This window comes from Neophocaena asiaeorientalis, unplaced genomic scaffold (genome assembly GCF_003031525.2).
Source record: "Neophocaena asiaeorientalis asiaeorientalis breed wild unplaced genomic scaffold, Neophocaena_asiaeorientalis_V1.1 scaffold114, whole genome shotgun sequence".
Taxonomy (NCBI): domain Eukaryota; kingdom Metazoa; phylum Chordata; class Mammalia; order Artiodactyla; family Phocoenidae; genus Neophocaena; species Neophocaena asiaeorientalis.
The window spans coordinates 7,996,992-8,016,914 of NW_020173116.1; the positions used below are offsets into that span (position 1 = coordinate 7,996,992).

The 19,923-nt window shown below is 51.3% G+C and overlaps 2 protein-coding genes across 4 annotated transcripts; one reads left to right on the forward strand and one right to left on the reverse strand.

Annotated features, from left to right (window-relative positions):
* Nucleotides 1-809: 809 nt before the first annotated feature.
* Nucleotides 810-2,667, forward strand: COX5B (cytochrome c oxidase subunit 5B). Its single transcript, XM_024743889.1, has 4 exons — nt 810-995; nt 1,554-1,627; nt 1,796-1,895; nt 2,469-2,667. The coding sequence occupies exons 1-4, from the start codon at nt 893-895 to the stop codon at nt 2,525-2,527; spliced, it is 336 nt and encodes a 111-aa protein (XP_024599657.1). The 5' UTR covers nt 810-892; the 3' UTR covers nt 2,528-2,667.
* Nucleotides 2,668-8,912: 6,245 nt separating this feature from the next.
* ACTR1B (actin related protein 1B) lies at nt 8,913-19,890 on the reverse strand. 3 transcript variants are annotated; one of them, XM_024743883.1, is made up of 11 exons: nt 19,740-19,890; nt 17,806-17,870; nt 16,513-16,588; nt 15,337-15,462; nt 14,861-14,985; nt 14,403-14,619; nt 14,185-14,277; nt 13,914-14,088; nt 12,772-12,833; nt 12,479-12,519; nt 8,913-12,284 (listed from the first exon to the last, which is right to left on the reverse strand). In XM_024743883.1, the coding sequence occupies exons 1-11, from the start codon at nt 19,785-19,787 to the stop codon at nt 12,182-12,184; spliced, it is 1,131 nt and encodes a 376-aa protein (XP_024599651.1). In that variant the 5' UTR covers nt 19,788-19,890; the 3' UTR covers nt 8,913-12,181. The 3 variants fall into 3 exon arrangements, 2 of the variants coding, with proteins under 2 accessions (XP_024599651.1, XP_024599652.1); XR_003003128.1 differs by lacking the exon at nt 8,913-12,284 and adding an exon at nt 13,514-13,585 and having other exon boundaries at nt 12,493-12,519; XM_024743884.1 differs by lacking the exon at nt 15,337-15,462.
* Nucleotides 19,891-19,923: the final 33 nt, after the last annotated feature.

The following is a 19,923-nucleotide window of genomic DNA, read 5'->3' on the forward strand; positions in this document are numbered from 1 at the left end:
TTAGCTTGTGGGCAATGGGGGAGCTACGGAAGATGTTTTCAGTTTTAAACGCAGAACTCCCGTCCCAGTACGTTCTGGGACTCCATTTTCCATTATCAGCTCCGCTTCCTGCTTCCCCTCCCTTAACCTCTTCCGAGTTAACAGCCTCCCAGTAGCCACCCCTTTACCCCACATCACCAAGGTCTTTGGTCCTGGGAAGGGCCCACAATCTGGCCCTACCTTCCTCCCCCTCCCCAGCCTCGCCTCAGGCCTGGACCTCATCACCTCAAAACCACTGTAACAGGAAACTGATGCTAGGACTGCGGGCAGGTCCTTCCCAAGTTCTTGTAGGCTGGGCCACAAGTTTGCAGTGGCTCACACACTGCCAGGAGAACCAGCATCACAATTAGCATGCATCACAACTAACACAGTGGCCTTTGGGAGTCCACTCGTAAATCTGGACAGTTTGGTGTGCAGCAAGTATCCTGACAGGCACTGGCTTCACGTCTTGCATCAGCTGCCTCCACGCTGCCTGAGCACCACTATCATGCAAGAAGCACAGGAACTCCAGTGTGGTTGACCCGTTCCAGGGACGAGGACCCTGAGGCCCACACACGCAAAACGAGTTGCACCCAATCCCAGCGTTAGTAAACGTCAGTGTCGCCAGAAGCCTACAATTGAGACCCTGACCGCCTCTACGCCTTCCCGGCTGCACGGCGGACGCAATGAAGCAGAGCTACGCATGCGCAGCCTTTCCCGCGGCCCCGCCCCCCGGCCGAGTCAGGTTAGTGGGGCGGGCTCCAGGCCGGAAGGAAGCGGAAGGTGGACACGGAGGGGAAAGAAGCCCTCCCCCGGAAGTCCCTTCTGCCTCCGGAGCCTGCTCCCGGAAGTGCTGGTGTTTGTAGCTGGCGTGATGGCTTCAAGGTTACTCCGCGGAGCTGGAGTGCTGGCCGCGCAGGCCCTGAGGGCCCGCGGTCCCAGTGGAGTCTCCGTGGTGCGCTCTGTGGCGTCTGGAGGTACTTGGCCTGCAGGGAGCGCCGGGGACCAGCGCCGTTGCCCTCCCGGGGTGGTGTTAAGGCAGCAAGGAGCGGGGGGTTGAGGCCGTTGAGCTCCTCCGGGCACCAGTGACCGCCCCAACGGACCCGAGAACCTCAGACTCCGCGAGCGTCTCCCCGTTGTTCTCGGCCGCCGCTGCTACTGACCACCATACTGACCCCTCTGCGAAAAAATCCTAAACGGAGACGCCGGGTGACCTTGGTGGGCAGGGGTTGCATCCGGGACGGGGCTAAGCCGCCCTTCAGGCCCGCGCCCGCCTCAAGGCCGATGCACTCCACTAGGACTCTGGTTGACCTGGTTTTAGAAAAAATGTGCCGAAAAATGGGCTTCCATGGTCGAAGGAAGAAAGGATCACCCCGTGTACCACTTTTGGGTATCGTGACTCTGGTCCTTAGGGGTCAGTGGGTATGGGTAACCTCTAGGAGCCTGTGGACCCACTAAAAGTATGCAGAGATGTCCATATGTGCATTTTCCTTGATCATTTCGGGCGACATCATAATTCACGTATTTTCCTTTAGGTGGTGTTCCTACTGATGATGAGCAGGCCACTGGGCTGGAGAGGGAGGTCATGCTGGCTGCACGCAAGGGACTGGTGAGGAGAACCTTGTGTCTTCTTGGGAGCTCATGGCCTTGGATGGAGTCAGAGCGGCCTCCTCTCTGGGAGCCTTCCATCCAGGAAACCTGGCTTGTGGGAACAGTACTGCTAGCCCCTAGAGGGTAGGGGTCATTTGGCATAATGGATCCTTCATTTGTTTTTCAGGACCCGTATAATATGCTCGCCCCAAAGGCAGCCTCAGGTACCAAGGAAGACCCTAATTTAGTCCCCTCCGTCACCAATAAGCGGATAGTGGGCTGCATCTGTAAGTACCTCACCACTGTTTTCTTATCCATTTGTTTAATATTTGTTTAACATACAGGATGTCTATCAGCTGCTTCACATCTGTTGTTGTGTGTGAGTGTAGGCGTATAAAGAAGATGTGTGTGTAAATAAGTTGTTCTAAGGGTCTTGGCCCTCAGGCCTCTCTGCCCCAGTAGGTCATCCTTAATGGTAAAGAGGCCTGGAACATCAATAATACTGGCTCATTGGAGAGGCAGTGTGAAGGAGTATTCATCTACAAAATATTTATTGTACTTTCTCTTTGCCACACACCATGTTAGGCACTAGGGGTACATACCACGATGGACCCAGCTTTGGGGTTCTACATAGGCAGGGGACTGTGAGAACCAGTGGTGACTCTGATAAGAGATCAGCTTACTCACAGGTAAACTTGGCCTCAGTTTCTTCATCTGAAAAATGGGGAGAGAGCTTGAACTGATCTCTTAAGGTGTCAACCATAACTCTGTGTCTCAGAGGTGTCTGAGGAAGAGAGGTTAACATTGAAAAAGTCCCTTCTTCTAGGCTGGATGGCCTTCAGCCACCTTCTTTCTTTCAGGTGAAGAAGACAACAGTGCTGTCATCTGGTTCTGGCTGCATAAAGGCGAGGCCCAGTGATGCCCTAGCTGTGGAACCCATTACACGCTGGTGCCCCACCAGCTGGCCCACTGAGCCCCTGCACTAACTCACTCAAAATGTGATGTAAAGTTTCTTCTTTCCAGTAAAGACTAGCCATTACATTGGCTTCTCCTCCCGTAGTTGGCTGGTCTTATTTCTTTCCTGTGTTTTTTGGGAAGGAATGGATGATTATGTTGGGAATAGCTATCTGTTAATACTAGCTTGCCATCCACTTGCTTTTGAACACCGAGATTGCCAGTTCCCTAATGCAGTGGTAGCTACCACCTGGCATGGGGAAAATGGGCTGTGGAGTCAGGCCTACTGGACTTGTAATACTGGCTCCATCATCTAGCTTTGTCACTGGGGGCCTTCTCTCTGAGGGTGGGTTACATCTTAAAATAAATAAATAAATACCTTGTGAGGTGTTAGGAATAATATATATAAAAAGAGCCTGGCAGATAGTAGGTCCTCACATTATCGTAAAGACAGAGCGGCCTTGTGGGGAGAGTTTTGGCTTTGAAGTCTTAAGGGACCCAGGTTCAAAGCATAGTTCATGGGGATGCCATCAGCAAAATGTAGAATATGGGACAATTCCAGAAACCAGCAGCCAGTTTCTTCAAATAAATTGCAAGCAGAAAAAAAACAGGTATGAGTACTTATCAAGTGAAACATGAGGAAGATACCAACCAAGAGCAGTGCGTGGACCTTGTTTGGATCTTGATGTGAGAAAATCAACTGTAAAGAAAAAAGTCAAATACGGATATTTGGTATTTAGGGACTTATTAAATTTTAGACATGTTAAAGGAATTAGTTTTTTTTTTTTTTTATGCTTTAGTAATATATACTGAGGTACTTAGGGGTGAAATATGTCTGAGATTAACTTTAAAACAGAAGAAGGAAGAGAGTAGTTTGGGATATGACTGATCCATTGTAGCCAGGTACAAGAGGGGTTGTTGTGGGCTTCCCTGGTGGCGCAGTGGTTGGGAGTCCGCCTGCCGATTCAGGGGACACAGGTTCATGCCCCGGGCTGGAAAGATCCCACGTGCCACAGAGCGGCTGGGCCCGTGAGCCATGGCCGACTACTTTTGTGTATGTTTGAACTTTATCATAATAATAAACCAAAAAAAAAAAAAAGTTGAGAGAAATAAAAGCCCGATTCAGTCCCTTTATACCTGTGACACCTTGGACAATTAATTTCTCAAAAGCTGTTTTATCTGTAAAATGGAAATAGTACATATTTTGTTTTGGGATTTGCCATAGAGGTGGCTTTGGTTACTATTGCCACAAAATTGATCCAAACTAGATCTGTAAGTTGAATTGATAATGGGAGAGAAAAGCCCTTTCCTTCATCTTTTTTTTAAAATTTAAATTTATTTATTTACTTTTGGCTGCACTGGGTCTTCGTTACTGTGCATGGGCTTTCTCTAGTTGTGGTGAGCAGGGGCTACTCTTTGTTGCAGTGCGTGGGCTTCTCACTATGGTGACTTCTCTTGTAGAACACGGGCTCTAGGCGCGCAGGCTCAGTAGTTGTGGCTCGTGGTCTCTAGAGTGCAGGCTCAGTAGTGGCGCACGGGCTTAGTTGCTCCGCGGCATGTGGGATCTTCCTGGACCAGGGCTCGAACCCATGTCCCCTGCATTGGCAGGTGGATTTTCAACCACTGTGCCACCAGGGAAGCCTCTTCCCTTCATCTTGCCTTACTCCTCTTAAAGGTACAAAGCTACTGCTTCCTTTTCTGGCTGTCGTCTCATTTCCAGGAGATGTCCAAGCATTTATCTGCCATTCAGGGCCATTCTCTGGGAAGGGGACACCTAAATAGCCACCTACCACTCCCACCTTAAATGCTGTTATAAACAGGAGTTTCCCAGTCAGGAAGACTGGTTTAGTGCTACCCTCAAGCCCTCTTGTCTGGCCCACCTCCTGCATCCTCTTTCCTTTTTCACCATCTTCCTTTCCAGTCAAAACTCTGCTTAGAGTGGACTTTTTGACTCTTCACATCATTACTTATTCCGTCTGCTTCCTCCCTCATCTCCAAGCCCACCTTGCATCTTTATTATTTTTTAACTTTTAAAATGGAAATATATTACAATATTATGTTTCAGTTGTACTACATTATGAAATGATCACCATAAGTCTAGTAACCATCTGTCCCCATACAAAGTTATTAAACTATTATTGACTGTATTCTTTATGCTATATATTACATCCCCATGGCTTATTTATTTTACAACTGGAGGTTTGTACCTCTTAATTCCCTTCACCTATTTTGCTCCTACCCCCCTCCCCTCTTCTCTGTATCTGTGAGTCTATTTTCATTTTGTTTTTTAGATTCCACATGTAAGGGAGATCTTACAGTTTTTGTCTTTCTCTGTTTGACTTATTTCACTGAGCATAATACCCTCTAGGTCGACCGATGTTGTCACAAATGGCAATATTTCATTCTTTTTTATGGTGGAGTAATATTCCATTGCATATATGTATATATTCATCTATTGCTGGACACTCAGGTTGCTTCTGTATCTTAGCTATTATAAATAATGCTGAAATGAACCTTGGTATGCACATATCTTTTTGAATTAGTTTTTTTCTTTGGGTAAATACCCAGAAGTGAAATTGCTGGATCATATGGCAGTTCTATTTTTAATTTTTTGAGAAAATTCCATACTGTTTTCCATAGTGGCTGCACCAATATACATTCTCACCAATAGTGCACAAGGGTTTCCTTTTCTCCACATCCTTGCCAAATTAGTTATTTGTTGCCTTTTTGCTGATAGCCATTCTGATAGGTGTGAGATGTTATCTCATTGTGGTTTTGATTTGCACTTCCCTGATGATTAGTGATGTTGAGCATCTTTTCATGAGTCTGTTGGCCATCTATATGTGTTTAGGAAAATATTCAGGTCCTCTGCCCATTTTTTAATTAAGTTGTTTGTTTTTTTGATGTTGAGTTGTATGAGTTCTTCATCTATTTTGGATATTAACCCTTATTGGATATATTATTTGTAAATATCTTCTCCCATTCAGTAGGCAGATTTTGTTTTTTTGATACAAATCTGTTTCATTGACCTATGTGTCTGTTTTTGTGCCAGTGCCATACTGTATTGATTGCTGTAGCTTTGAAGTATAGATTAAAATCAGGGAGCATGACACCTCCATCTTCGTTCTTCTTTCTCAAGATTGCTTTGGCTATCAGGGTCTTTTGTAGTTCCATACAAACTCTGGAATTATTTCTTCTAGTTCTGTGAAAAACGCCACTGGTATTTTGATAGGGATTTCATTGAATCTGTAGATTGCCTTAGATACCCCCTTGCTTTTCTCTTTTAAAAATTTTAACCAGTTTTCCCCTAAGAAAGAAAAATCTCCATATATTTCCAGACTGTGGTGGCAGAATAATGGTCCCCCAAAGATGTCCATGTCCTAATCCCAGAACCTGTGAATATGTTAGGTCGAACAGTAAAAGGTTATTAAGACTGCAGACAGAATTAAGGTTGCTAATCAGCTGACCTTAAAATAGGGAGAGTAACCTGGATTATCCAGGTGGGCCCAATAATCACAAGGGCAGCAGAAGAATGAGAGTCAGCGGGATGTGACTGTGGAAGAATGGTCAGAGGGATGCAATGTTACTGGTTTAAAGATGGAAAAAGGGGATCACAGGCTAAGGAATGCAGTTAACCTCTAGAAGCTGGGAAAAGCAAGGAAATGATTCTCCCCCAGTCTCCACAAAGAAACACAGCCCTGCTGCCACATTGATTTCAGTGCAGTGAGACCCATGACAGACTTCTATAGAACTGTAATGCTTTAATGGCATCAATAGATCAGTAAATTCAAGTCCTGTCTCCTGGGTTAGTGGGTCTCAAATTTCGCTGCGCATTCGAGTCCCCTGGGTGTATTTTTGTTCCCCATACCCGGCTCACACCCGGACCACTGAAGCAGAGTCTCTGGGGGTGAGACCCAGGCATTATTACTTTATAAAGTTCCCCAGGTGCTTTCAACATGCCGCCAAGGCAGAGAACCTCTACCTCAGGCTAACCACAAAAGCACAAAAGCATGAAGAGCTCTTTTTCTTGCCTGTTGGTAACTGGGAGCCCTAGGGGCAAAGAGGAAATGTAACACCCTTCACTAGGAGCACCAGACCTTTGCCTGTGGGTAGAAATGGGCTCCATCTAGCCATTTAGCAGCTTAGAAATTGGATCCTGTCTCTCCTCACTAGGCAAGAATACAGGTATCTCTCTAATGGTATTTATTAAACAACCTGAAAGTACAAAGATCTTTTTTTCTGGAACCACTTGAGTAAGTTGCTATCTGATGCCCCATCACAGGTTAGTGTGCATTTCCTACAAAGACATTCTCTCCTATACCTGCAATATGACTATCAAAATCAGGAAATTACAACTTGTACATTTCTACCATTTAATCCTCAGACCCTGTTCAAGTTTTGCTAAATGTTCCAATAACGTCCTTTATAGCAAAGAATCCAGTTCCTGTTACCTTTAGTTGTTATGTCCCTTTAGCCTTCTCCATTCTGGAACAGTTCTTCAGTCTTTCCTTGATTCCTGTGACATTGACACCTTTGAAAATTACACCAAGAACTTAGGTTTGTTTGATGTTTTCTCATGATTGGATTCAGGTTATGCATCTTGGGCAGGAGTAACACAGAGGTGATGCTGGACGCTTCTCAGTGGGCACGTGACGTCGATTTGTCCAATTGCTGATGAGGTGTTCACTTTGGTCACTTGATTAAAGTAATGTCTGCCAGGTTTCTTCACTGTATAGTTGCCCCTTAAGTATTATTATTTTAAATTTAATTTTAGTTTTTTAGCCATGCCATGCGGCTTGCGGTATCTTAATTCCATGACCAGGGATTGAACCCTTGCCCTCAGCAGTGAAAGCGCAGAGTCCTAACTACTGGACCACCAGGGAATTCCTACCCCTTAATTTTTTTTTTTTAATTTTAATTAATTTATTTATTTTTGTGTTGGGTCTTCGGTGCTGCGCACAGGCTTTCTCTAGTTGCGGTGAGTGGGGGCTACTCTTTGTTGTGGTGTGTGGGCTTCTCGTTGCGGTGGCTTCTCTTGTTGGGAGCACGGGCTCTAGGCGTGAGGGCTCAGTAGCTATGACACATGGGCTTAGTTGCTTTGCGGCATGTGGGGTCTCGCTGGACCAGGGCTCGAGCCCATGTCCCCTGCACTGGCAGGCGGATTCTTAACCACTGCGCCACCAGGGAAGTCTCCACCATCCCTTAATTATTAATAAGTATCTTACAGGGCAATACTTTGAGATGTCAATACCCTGTACCTCATCGAACTTTCAATTTATTAATTTATATCAGTATAGACTTATGCCTTCACATTGTATTCAGTGAATTATAATTCATTAACTGTCATTATTTTTTGATGTTTAATTTGTTCCAAATTTGACCAGTGGAAGCTTCTTCAAGCAGGCTCCTGTGGCCTTTTGACATGTCCCTATCATTCTTGTAGCACTTCTTTTATTCTCTGGCACAAAATGTTGCAGGCTGTTAAACCCGTGAGGTAGGTGCTATTATTATCACCCCCATTTTAGAGATGCGGGAACCTAGGAACAGCTCCAGATTACACAGCTAGTTAGTTGTGGTGGCAGGATTGTGAATCCAGACCATTTAGCTCAAGCCTGAGCTTTTCCCCTCTAAGTTTTTATTTTGAAATAATTTTAGACCTATAGAAAAGTTGCAAAAATAGTACAGAGTTCCTGCTTACCTTTCACCAGTTTCTGCTAACATTAACCTGTGACATTAACACACAGCACAGTGACTGAAGCCAGGAAATTCACATTGATACAGTACTATTAACTGATTCTGCCGGCTTTTTCAGTAAGGTCCTTTTCTGATCAGAATCTCATGTTGCATTTCACTGTCATACCTCCTTGGTCTCCTCAAACCCGTGACAGTTCCTCAGTCTTTGTCTTTATAATCTGTCACTTTTGAACAAGATCGCTGGTCCACTGATTTATAGAATGCCCTCAGTTTGGGTTCGCCTGCTGTTTGCTCCTGGTTAGGTGGAGGTTATCCAAGAACACACAGGTCACATTGCCGTCTCTTAAAGCACCACGTCAAGATGGTGATTACCGGGGATGTAAACTTTGATCATTTGGTTAAGGTGATATCTACTAGGTTTCTCCACTGTAAGGTTACTATTTTTCCTTTTTTAATCAGTAAGTACCTCATGGGGAGATACTTTGAGACAGCGCAAATGTCCTTATTTTTCGCTTACTAGTTTTTGCATCCATTTTTGCCTGCAGCAATAACTGTGATGTTTGCCTGACAGTGATTTTCTGTTATTCCTTCTACGTTCATTAATTGGAATTCTAGAAGTAAGAACTGTCCCTTCTCCCCCATGATTGATCTCAGACTGGACTCATGACTGTTTTATTCTATGACTTATAATCCAGTATAATACAAATATAACCCAGTATAGTACAAATATAACCCAGTATAATACAAATATAATCCAGCATGATACAAATATAATCCAGTATAGTACAAATATAATCCAGTATAATACAAATTTGACCACTGGGTGCTCCTGCAAGTTGCTTCCCAAGTCCTCTAGAGAGGCCATCTTCTTTTCTGAGCACTTCCTTCCTTCACAGTACCACAGGATATTCTAGGCTAGGCTCATTTTATACTTTCTCTGCCCCAGGTCTGCGATTTCTCCAAGGACCTCTGGTTCCTTTTATTGAAGAATGGTATTTAGAAACCAAGATCTGGATACTATATGTGCTTATTGCCACTGGGGTGTCATTGTCTCTAGGCCCTCTGAGCAGACAGGGCTAAGAAATATACACACATATATTCTAACCCATTTACTTCAGCATCTTTCTGTATGTATGATAAAAGCCATGAGTTCCTACTACCTCCAATCCCCATCCAACACCACAGGGTTCATTCTAGCCTTATCACCTTCTCATCTGTAGCTTTTTTCCAACAGTGAGAAACCCAGCAGGGCTAGAGCTCTGTAACCACACCATCCCTGCAGGAGAGGGAGTAGGGAGAGTGTTGCTCGGCCTTAAAGGATGGGATTTTGACAGACATTAGGGAAAGTCATTCCCAGCAGACAGAAGACCATGAGTAGAGGCTGGCAGGCACATCAGGGCATGACAATGCCTAAGCCTAACACAGGGAACAAGACTCCAAAGGGCCACAATTAAACGCAACAATGCATAGCTCATGAGGGCAATTTCACCAGCAGTTTCGCATCAGTTCAGTTTTATTTCACCAAGCAGTGGAGAACCGCCTGACATTTTGGATTAGGAAGTGGCAGAACCAAGGCTATCTGGGCTTTGGATCCAAGGGCAAATGGATTGGGTGGGGAGGATGGAGCTGCGGTCATGAGCTAGGGTGGTGGCAGTGGCTACTGTGGAAAAGAAACCAGGTGGGAAAGGCGCTACAGAACCAACAGAACCTGGCAACTGACAGAATGTGGGGAAGGTAAGAGGAGGGAGAAGGCAAAGTGACAAGGCTCTAAGCCTGTGTGCTTGGGAGAAAGTGGTACCATAAACAGAACCCCAAACAAAGGTTTCTCTGTAAATTCTGTTTCCCCCTTGGGGACGGGCACGCTGTGACCACAAAGCCTCACAAAATGTTCTCTGAAGACAGGCCTGACTCAGTGACGTCTCTCCTCCTGCCTGATCTCGAGTTCCGGGCCCTCCCTCGGCCCCACCAAGTCCATTGCCTTCAACACACAGCTACGATAACCACGCGCCCCTGACTGACTGCCCATCACTCAGGACACAGCTAAAAACCCTCCCGAGGCCCCCTACATGCTGGCCGCAACCTACCCCTCTGGTTTACCTCACATTATAGCTAGAGACCACTCACGCTGCCCTGCGCCTTAACGTCGCTTGGGCCCATGTCCTTTTTTTCTAGCCCCACCAGTCCCAGGCATCTCCTTGAACTCTTAACCTCTCCCAGGAACACCCCCTCTTTACCTGGCTAACCCCTCCTACACCCGTGCAAGTCCGCCTGCCCCACCTGCTGGCTTAGATGCCCCTCCTCTTGGCCCCCCAGCTCTGTACTGAAATGCCCTGTTTATCTTTCTCCCCTGATCTGTGTTTTTAGGGGCAAAGATATGTCTTGTTTACCGCTGGCTCCAAACACAAGGCACCTCCTGGACATACTGTAGCTGTTCTTGATGTAAGTACTTGATGAGGAAGGAGAGGGTAGACACTCTCAACTCACTTCTCACTGCTCCCTTTCCGTCCACTGCCCTTCCTCTCCTTGCTGCTCAGCTTACTCTCTCAGAGCCCAGCTCATCGATACAGCCTTCTACATCTCTCCCATCACCCCGCTTCCTGACTTGGCTGAACTTGGATCCTGTATCAGTTCAGGCTTGGTCTATTGGCCTGTTACATCTGAGCCGAGCAGCAGAGGTGCTCAAACAGAACAGGTGAGGGCGTGGATGCACCCAGCCCCAGCCCCGCCTGCCACAAGGCCCCATCCAAGAATAAAGGGGAGAAAGGCAGCCTGTTCTCCTGGCAGACTGCAGCAAGCGTGTAAAGAGGCTGGGGAATTCAGCCACCAGGTTGAGAGCCCAGCCTCCTGGGGCCTCCCGTGCCACGTTGCCCCGCCAACCACTGAAATCTCAGGCTTCTGAGCTACAGCCAGTGCCGTGCTGCTTTGGTCCTCAGGGATGGATGAGCAAACAACAGTGCAAAGAACCACAAGAAAACAGAGCCACACACTGGGCCTTGTCCATAATTATTACTATAATGATTTACAAAAAAATTTCTTTCAGGCAACTGTGTTAAATTATTGTACATTTGTGGGAGAGGGAGATGGGGGTCCTGGCCACAAGGTAAATGAAGACCTCTTCTGTGGGAGAGGTGGGAGGAGGAAGTGTGCCCTCCTCACCCCCACTAGGTCTGACTTGTGATTAAGTGGCTTCCCTTCAACAAATGAAGACCATTCACCCTTCCTGCCCCAGGTACTGGTGTAAAGGACAGGAAGCAGCAAGACACTGAAGTGCTTTGAAGGGGAGAACGCAACACGCTGCGGCCGCCCAACCCCAGTGCATCCTCTGCTCTGGCTCCAAAGGGTCGGAGCCCAGCCCAGACTCCTTACGGGGGACGGAAGAAGACTGACAAGAACTCAGTCTACACCAAGGCACCCATCCAGAAAGATGGGGGAACAGAGTGTGAAAGGGTCAGGGATGCCTAGGTGTGGCCCTCTGGGCTGCTCTGCTGGGTCAGGAAGAGGAGGTGGCATGAGAAGCAGTAGCACCCCCTACTCCACCCCACTCCGCAAGGCTATTATACAGGCATCCAGGCACCTGGCCCTGCCGGAGAAAATGGGGGTATTTGGGTGTCTGGCCCTGGAGCTCGGGGCAGCAGAGAGTCATGGGCCTAATTGGTTCTGCCAAGGGTGACACCCAGAACCGCCCAAAGCTGGGCCCCTCAATTCCCATCTTCCAGCTCAAGCTTCCCATCCGTGCAGCTAATGTTACTGTGTGTGCGTGTGTGTGTGGGGAGGGCTGCAGGGAAGCATTGTTGCACCACTTGCCGGGGGTTCAGGGCATGCAGGGGGCCCTGAGGCCTAGTATGTGAACCGGACCAGAAAGGGTTAAGGACTCTGGCTCCCCTTTCCTCCCATCTTCCCAACGCTACACCTTCCTCCTTGGGCACTAGAAGGTTTTACGATGAATAGCCCGGGAGCCATCCTCTTCATATTCCTTTTTGGATACCCACATCTTCTTAAAAGTGTCCAGCGAGGCCAGGATGGAGCCACTGTGAGGAGGGAGGGAGAGCAGTCTTGTGGACCTGAGGGCTGAGCCAACCGCCCTCCCTGGGCGCCCAGAGCTCCACTTCCCTTACCTGGGAGGGAAACCCACCCACCTCCACCTGGCCTGGGCCAACCCGGGGAGAAGTGTCCAGGGCACAATGGTCTCCTCCCAGAGCCCTCCCTGTGAGCCCCGCCTCACCCGATCCACGTGGAGTACAGCCGTTCCTGAGGGGCTGAGATCTAGAGGGAGAAAGCGGCAACGTGACTGCCCCACCCCCGCACAGAAGCCCCAGTCCCAGCCTCAGGGAGGGGGGGCCTTTCTCCCAGTGCCCGAGGCCAGGCAGCAAGTGCCGCAGCTGGCAGCAGGGGGAGCAGCAGGGCTGGGCTGGGCTTGGAAGGCAGAGAGCATCTGAGGGTGGTTCTTGCTCTTTCCTCCCTGGGTCCAGGTTGCCCAGCACCCCCATGCCCCATGGGGACTCCCCATAACCTCACCTTGATTTTGACGTCTTTGGGGGCAAGCTTCTTTACTTCACTTAGTAATCGGTCGCCAAAGCCTGTGAACACAAGGCTGGCTGAACTGGGGGTCCACATCTGACCCTTTACCACTAGCTCCCCCGCATCCAAGCTCTGGTGCCCCAGCCCCAGGTGCTGCCACGCTTGTTTTTGCCATTCTTGCCAGGATTAAGGGTAAGGGCAAGCCACCCCAAAGGCATAAAAGATCCAGCAGGATGCCTACAGGTGGGCCCAGCTTCCTTCCTCAGGAAGGCAGCATGAGATAGAACCCCAAGTCACTCAGCTCTGCCCGACCCCTACACTCTCCCTCACGCGCTGCTCTGGAGCCAAAACCGCCAGAAGCAAAGGCAAAGGCGAACGACGAGTCAGGAGAACACGCCTGCCACTTCTACCCAGCAGATGGGCAAACACACACAGTGTCGGGACGGCGCCGGGGGACTCTCATCCATAACTGATGGGGGTGAAAGTGGCACAGCCTCTCAGGAGGGAAACTCTGGTGATATCTACCAGGTGACAAATGCACATACGCACCCTCTTACTCAGCAATTCTAGTCCTAGGATTTTTCTTTTAGGTATATTCTCATCACGTGAAGTAACAGTGTATGAGGTCAACCATTGGAGCATCTTTGTGATCAGAAAGAATTGCACCATCCCCAAGGCCATCCGCAGGTTAACAATTAAATGGCACATCCACCCCATAAGGCCAGATAAGAGAACTTACACTCTAGGAAAGATCTTCTGGATGTGGTGCAAAGTCAAAAATACATGGCGTGGAGCTTCAGTACACTAAGGTCTGTGTAAAGAGGGAGTGCTTATTCATGCACAGGTGTTAGCTGAGAAACTGACAATTCCTGTGGGGAGGGAACTGGGTGACCAGGACAATGGGAGAAGGCAGACTTCATCTAATACATTTTAGACCTCGTTAAACTTATCACCTATTTACAAAGTAAACAAAATTTAATTTTAAATCTTTCTCTTAAAAAAAACAAAACCAAAAACTGAGCACCCAAAAAACCAATCGGAAATGGGCCATCTCCCAGGCTTCTAGGAAGTGGGATGCAGTCTGAGGGTCCAGCTGCCCTTGGCCTCCAAGTCATACTACCACCTCCCAATTGTGGTACCTTTGAAAAGTGTGGAGCCACCGGAGAGCACGATGTTGGCGAACAGCGTCCGGCGAAGGTCCATGTCAGACTTGTGGATGGCGAAGGCCAGCACCTCGTGGAGCCCCTCACTCTCATCCCCTATCAGGTCTGGCTGGAACAGCAGCTCGGGGGCCCGGAAGCGTGCTGGCCCCACCTTGGGAACACAAGATTGAGGCAGACAGGCCTCCTCCTCCTCCTCCAGGTCCCGGCATCACTCCTGCCCCCGCCCGGGGCCGGCCTGGCAACTTACGTCGAGGGTGCTGCCGTCTGGCAAGGTGTACTGCACCTTCTCTGTCTCCAGAGCCTCATCCTTCTGCGGGCTGATGGACAGGTAGCAGGCCCGCTGCAGTGGGCGGGGACACAGCCCTCAGGAGGCGGCAACCGGGACACCCGCACCCAGGGCTCAACCTTACGCCGGGTCCGACCACCGTCCGCCCGCCCCGTTCCCCACCTCCTGCCCTGCTTCACCTCTTTGATGGTCCGGACGACCTCAAACTCTGCTGAGGTGTGAAAGTCAACCCCCTCCTTGCGCAGCTGCAGCCGGAGGTAGCGGGAGACGTCGCGGCCGGCAATGTCCACCCGCATGATGGAGTGCGGCATGGCAAAGCCCTCGTAGATGGGGACGGCGTGAGTGACCCCATCCCCTGAGTCCAGAACGACTCCCGTTGTGCGTCCTGTTGCATACCTGTCACCAGGTCAGCATCCCTTCACCTCAGCCACTGAGGCATGGGGACCTCCTCACCCCTGGAAGGGACCCCGGGACATGTGCATCATCTGGTCTGAAAAAGGGACCCGCGGGACTCCCTAGAGGGACGGTCATCAGGGGGCTGTTTCTACAGGGAAGTCAGATGCCTGGTCATCCCGAGCAGGAGGCTGCCCCCAGGGAGGACGGAGATGGAGGGGCCGCAGGGCTTAGGGAGACTCACAGGCTAAGCACGGCCTGCATGGAGATGAACAGGGCTGGCACGTTGAAGGTCTCGAAGAACACCTCTGCCGCCTTCTCCCGGTTCTTACATGGGTTGAGCGGAGCTTCCGTGAGAAGAACAGGATGCTGCAAGAGACGCCAGAGTTGCCGGCAGGTGCAAAGACAGCGTACTGGCGCTGCAATGGTCCTTCCAGAGAGCCACCCGCCCCTGTGAGCACGTGACGCTGCGGCCTGCCATCCCTCCCGACGGCACAAGCCCACCATCTGCCGGTAGTTTTACTCTTCCAAAGATCCAGCGCTCCCTGGAAAATTCTGCTCGGCAGCCACGGACTGTGTGGACCCAGGCCCACGCAACACAGAGGCGGCAGGCCCTGACAAAGCCAGAGGAAACGAGGAAGCCTGACTGGGACGCCGCGGGCAGGGAGAGGACACCGCAGGGAGAACCGGGCCCCCTGGCGGGAGGGGCCACTGCCCCACCTCCTCGGAGAAGGTCTGCAGCTGGTCCTTGGAGTAGACGTACTGCCAGATGCGCTCCATGTCGTTCCAGTCCCGCACCACACCGTGCTCCATGGGGTAGCGGATGGCCAGCAGCCCCCGGTGCTCCTGCGGAGTGGGGAGGCCCACTGTGGCACCAGACATTCACCCAGCAACTGCTCCCTGCCCGCCTGGGAGCTGCCCCTTCATCCGCTCGCCGGGTGTCCCCATGCCCCGTGACAGGTCCTGAACCCGGCACAGGTTCATCTGTCCAACTGCTTCTCAGGCTCTCAGAGCCCAGCCAGTCTCCAAGGCCAGGACCAGAGAGGGTGGCAGAGTGCTCCCTCCCACCCTGCAGATCCCTCCACAGCCCTTCGTCCTCTACACTCACGGCCAGCACAGCCTGACCTCCATCCCCACCACTTCAGTGCCAGGAGCCCCCACGCAGGCCGATCCTACTTGGTCCCCTCCTGCGGTCACGTGCTGCCACCGCTCCTCCCAGGCACAGCTGGATGCCGTGAGCCACCTCTCCTCCCAGCTCTTCAGCCAGTGCTTGCGCCTCTCACGCGGACCTGCCCTTCAACTTCCCCCCAAACGTGCCCCTTCCTGCCCAGCGCCACTCGGCCTCTCACCCACAGCCGCGGCTCCTCCTGACCCCACCTCCTGAGAGCCCCATTATCTGCACCCCGAGCCCTCGACACCCCACACCGTAGACACCCCGGGTGCCTAAACTGCACTTGCCTGTTATCTCTGCCACCCTCACCCCCATTCACTCCTCCTCCCAAGGGCCTCATCTGGCCCTGCAGCCTCTAGGTGTCTCCCCGGCTGGAGCACAAGAGCTGGCCCTCTCACTCAGGTCATCAAGTCCCAGTGATTCAGACTTTTAAGTCACATTTTAACCAGTTCTTTCCTTTGTAGTTTCTAAAAGACAGGGCATGAAGTGGTCTAACTCTGCTGCCCTATACAGGAACCATGGTGCCATCGCACAGAGCAAAGGGACCATGGTGCAGTACCGCTGAGCTGCAGCCTGGATCCTGGAGCCAGGAGGGCACCCAGCAGATGGCCTCAGAGAACAGACGCCCAGGGCCCTCTCTGGCGGTACAGCTCTGATCACCAGTCAAGGCTCCTGGGACAATGAAGACCCAAAACCCAGAAAAAGGCAGGCTCCACAGGTATTACCTCTGCTTTTGGTCCAATGAAGAGGTCCCCTTCCAGGGCTCCAGCCATCACCCGCATGTGTTTGGGGCGTCCGACACTGTGAAGACAGGAGAGGTCAGGGAGGTGGGCAGGGGGCACAGCTGAGCCCAGTCCAGGAAGACCAAAGTCCAACTCCAATGTTCAAGAGGGTAACTGTACTCAAAGCATCAGGAGGTGGCCACGGGGCAAAGGTCAGAACCTAGGCCTATGGGCCATGGGACTACAGAGCAGGCCTTGGCAGGACAGAAGACTCAGGGTCAGAAGACGAGGTGTTACTTCCATTTCCCACCAGCCCTCCCAGAGACAGCTGAGAGCTCTGTAATGTCAGCCCTGGCAGAGGGTCAGCTTCTGCAGCCACGATGACTCAGCCCACGCTCTTGATTTCAGGAGGGCAGACCAAGGCGGGGTGGCCCCAGGAAACTGGGCTGTGGCTCCCTCGTACACCCCTCTCTCACTCAGTCAGTCCTGCCCCTTCCCACTGCCAGGGCTTCCAGAACAGAGATGCAATTCTTGGCAGAGTGGATGGGCTACCATTACAAAATCTGACCCAAGTTCCCTGCACATCAAGAGGAACCTTTAATTACATTCAACGTGAGTTGAAAAGGAAAGCTGAGGCCCCACTGGATGCTTTAGGCTGGCTCTGTCTTGATATAGCCAGCCATTTCAGGGGCCTTAGGACTCCCCCACGCCGGCTTGGGCCACTAAACCCTAAAACCTCCAGGATTTGAGACGAGACACGGCCAAGGGAAAACTTCCCGATGGGCTACAGTGGCCGGAGGAGCACTCCAGGCTTTCTCCAGGTTTCACCTCCCCCTTACCTCTGCCACCACTGGCACCATTCAGGCAAAAACCCTCCTTGACTGAACAAAATATTTTCTAGAGTCTGAAAATAAATGGGCCCCGAAGAAAACACTTCCCAGGAGGAAGGGGTGGTATTAACTCCCCACTTTTTCCTCTGAATCTAGGTCTCTCTCCTGGAGACGTCTCTCTCTTATTCTTGCTGCTGCTACCACACCCTGTCCCAAGAGGAATGCTGGTGGCTTCTCCTCCTTCTTGGCTAAAGGAGGGACCAAAATTAGCCTCCAAAGAGGAGGGGGGAAGCCCAGAGCACATGTCTTCTCCTTCCAGCACCCTTAAGAGCAACAGCTTCACAAATCTGGAGTTTTCCCTACAGGTGGGGACAAGAGTTGGCCTCAAAGAGAGCTGTGACACAGGACCCACGTTCTCTGTGGAAGCAAACCGAAGGGTTAGGGATGCTGCCTGAGAAACACTTACTAGTTTGGGAAACAGTATTTGGGAATCTGGTCTCCTGCAAAGCCAGCCTTGATCACCCCCGAACCCTGCAAAGAAAAACAATGTTTAGCTCCCAACATTCACCTCCAGATGAAGGCAGTGCCCTGCCATGGAGAGGGCTGCTGCCCCACCATGGCAGCCCGGGGTGGCAGCCTGAGATCCTGCCAAGAGGGCAAGGCCATTTACAAGTACGCCAGTGGTACAAAACCGGGAGCGATTTTGCATCCCCTCCCCCAAATTTGACAATGTCTGGAGACTGGGGAGCGGGGGCTGCCACTCGCTTCTAGGTAGAGGCCAGGGATGCTGTTATACATCTTAAGAGGCACAGGACAGCCCCACATAACCAAGAATTATCCAGGCCAAAATGTCACTAGTGTGGAGACAGAGGAACCACGAAGTACATCCTCGTCTGCACACTCCAAGGTCAGCTCCAGGCAGGAGGACTCCATAGCAGCACAAGCTACTCCCAAAACCCAGCTAGAAGCAACCCATAAGCTTTTTGCAACACTCTCTGGCCCCCTCCCCTCAGCAACCACGGGCCACATACAGGACCCGCTGGGGAAGATCACTGGGTTCACTGGGACAACTGGCACCTATCCTCAAGTGGCTTCTCCAGAGACTACAGGAGGACAGCTTGGTCTTGCCACTGCTCCAGCATGGAAGCTGGACTTAGAATATCTTAAAGGGAACCTGGCATCTAGAAACCTCCCACTCACTGCAGGAATGAGCATCTCAACCTCTCTTCCCATAGATCTCCATCACAACCCTTGGGGTCTGCAGAGCAGAAATAAACATCCCCAAATTACAGAGGAGGGGCTGGAAGCCCAGAGGAACCAAACAGGTTGCCCTCTAAACTCATTAACTTGTTGATTAGCCCGCCAAGTAAGGAACTGGCCCGATCTTTCCTGTAGCCTGATGGAGAGCATCCTCCAAGCCCAGCTCTAGCCTTATTAAACATGCCCTGCTGTGACTCAGGGCATGTACATGGGTACTCCAAAAAAGACAGCCGTTCAGGGATTACAGGGAGACAGATCCCAGAAAGAGAAGTGAGTCATTATCAAAAACTCCAAGGCCCACACACCAGAGGCAGATACCAGCTAGGGGCAGATCCACGGATCCCTGCCCTTCATTTTCTTCCCGTGGACCAGAAAACATGCTGAGCCCCAGTGCTGAAGGACAAACCACAATGAAGCCAGGCAACTTTCCTCTGAGTTTGCAAACAATGTTCCCAAACTGCTATGGGTCCTGGGAAGAGTAGTCCTGAACTCTCTCCACTTCCCTGCCGGCTGTGGAACTTCTGCTTGGCTCCGGGAGCACTTAAGGAGAGGGTCAAAGTAGCCAAGTGGTCAGCCAGGTGGTGGCGGCTATGTGGTGGGCAGAGCTTAACTTGCATTTTCCCCAGTCCCAGGAAAAGGGCACAGTAGGGCCTGCCCACTCTGGTAGTGCTGCCTGGGGGTGCAGCACTTGGAAAGAGCTGTTGTAGAGGCCCCCAGGCCAACCTTCTCCAAAAGATGAGGCCAGCAGTGTGCAAGAGGGCAGCCAGGGCCACAGCCTGAGAAGAGGTAAAGGGGCTGGGGTCGAAACCTGCCCAGCAACCCCACTCTCAACTGAGAAAGGTCCGGGGTGCCTCGGCCGGGCCGCCCGACTGTCACCCCACCTCTCCGGATGCTGACCAAGGGCCGCCAGAACGATGGGACCCCTTTCTTCTCCGGACCTCCCTGCCCGGCTCAGGGAGGGCTCGGGCTGGGGTTCCGCCGCGCCAGCGGGGGCTGGCCCCGTGGCCCCAACTACAGGGCCAGGTGGAGACGGCCGTTAGGGGTGGCGGGCGGGCAGTGAGCTAGAGGGACCAGTGGAGTCTGTCGGGGGTCCCCGCGTGCACTGCCGCGTGCGCCCTCCCCCCGGCTGCCAAGCCTCACGTTGTCGATGACCACGGGCTGGTTGGCGATGATGTCGTAGGACTCCATGGCCGGGCCGGGCCGGCCCTGCCCAGCAGGCGGGCTGCAGGAGTGACCAACGGCGGCCTGGCCCGCTGACCCGGACGGCGGCGGCTCCTTACGCGCCTCTCCCACCCCGAGCGCGCAGCCTACGCAAGCCCGGCGG

Coding starts and splice junctions, on each gene's coding strand:
- COX5B (XM_024743889.1), top strand. CDS start 893: ATGGCTTCAAGGTTACTCCGCGGAGCTGGAGTGCTGGCCGCGCAGGCC. Junction 996..1,553: donor GCGCTCTGTGGCGTCTGGAG/GTACTTGGCCTG, acceptor ATTTTCCTTTAG/GTGGTGTTCCTACTGATGAT. Junction 1,628..1,795: donor TGGCTGCACGCAAGGGACTG/GTGAGGAGAACC, acceptor TTTGTTTTTCAG/GACCCGTATAATATGCTCGC.
- ACTR1B (XM_024743883.1), bottom strand. CDS start 19,787: ATGGAGTCCTACGACATCATCGCCAACCAGCCCGTGGTCATCGACAAC. Junction 14,278..14,402: donor TCGTCCGGACCATCAAAGAG/GTGAAGCAGGGC, acceptor CGCCCACTGCAG/CGGGCCTGCTACCTGTCCAT. Junction 12,520..12,771: donor CCAAAGACGTCAAAATCAAG/GTGAGGTTATGG, acceptor TTCTCCCTCTAG/ATCTCAGCCCCTCAGGAACG.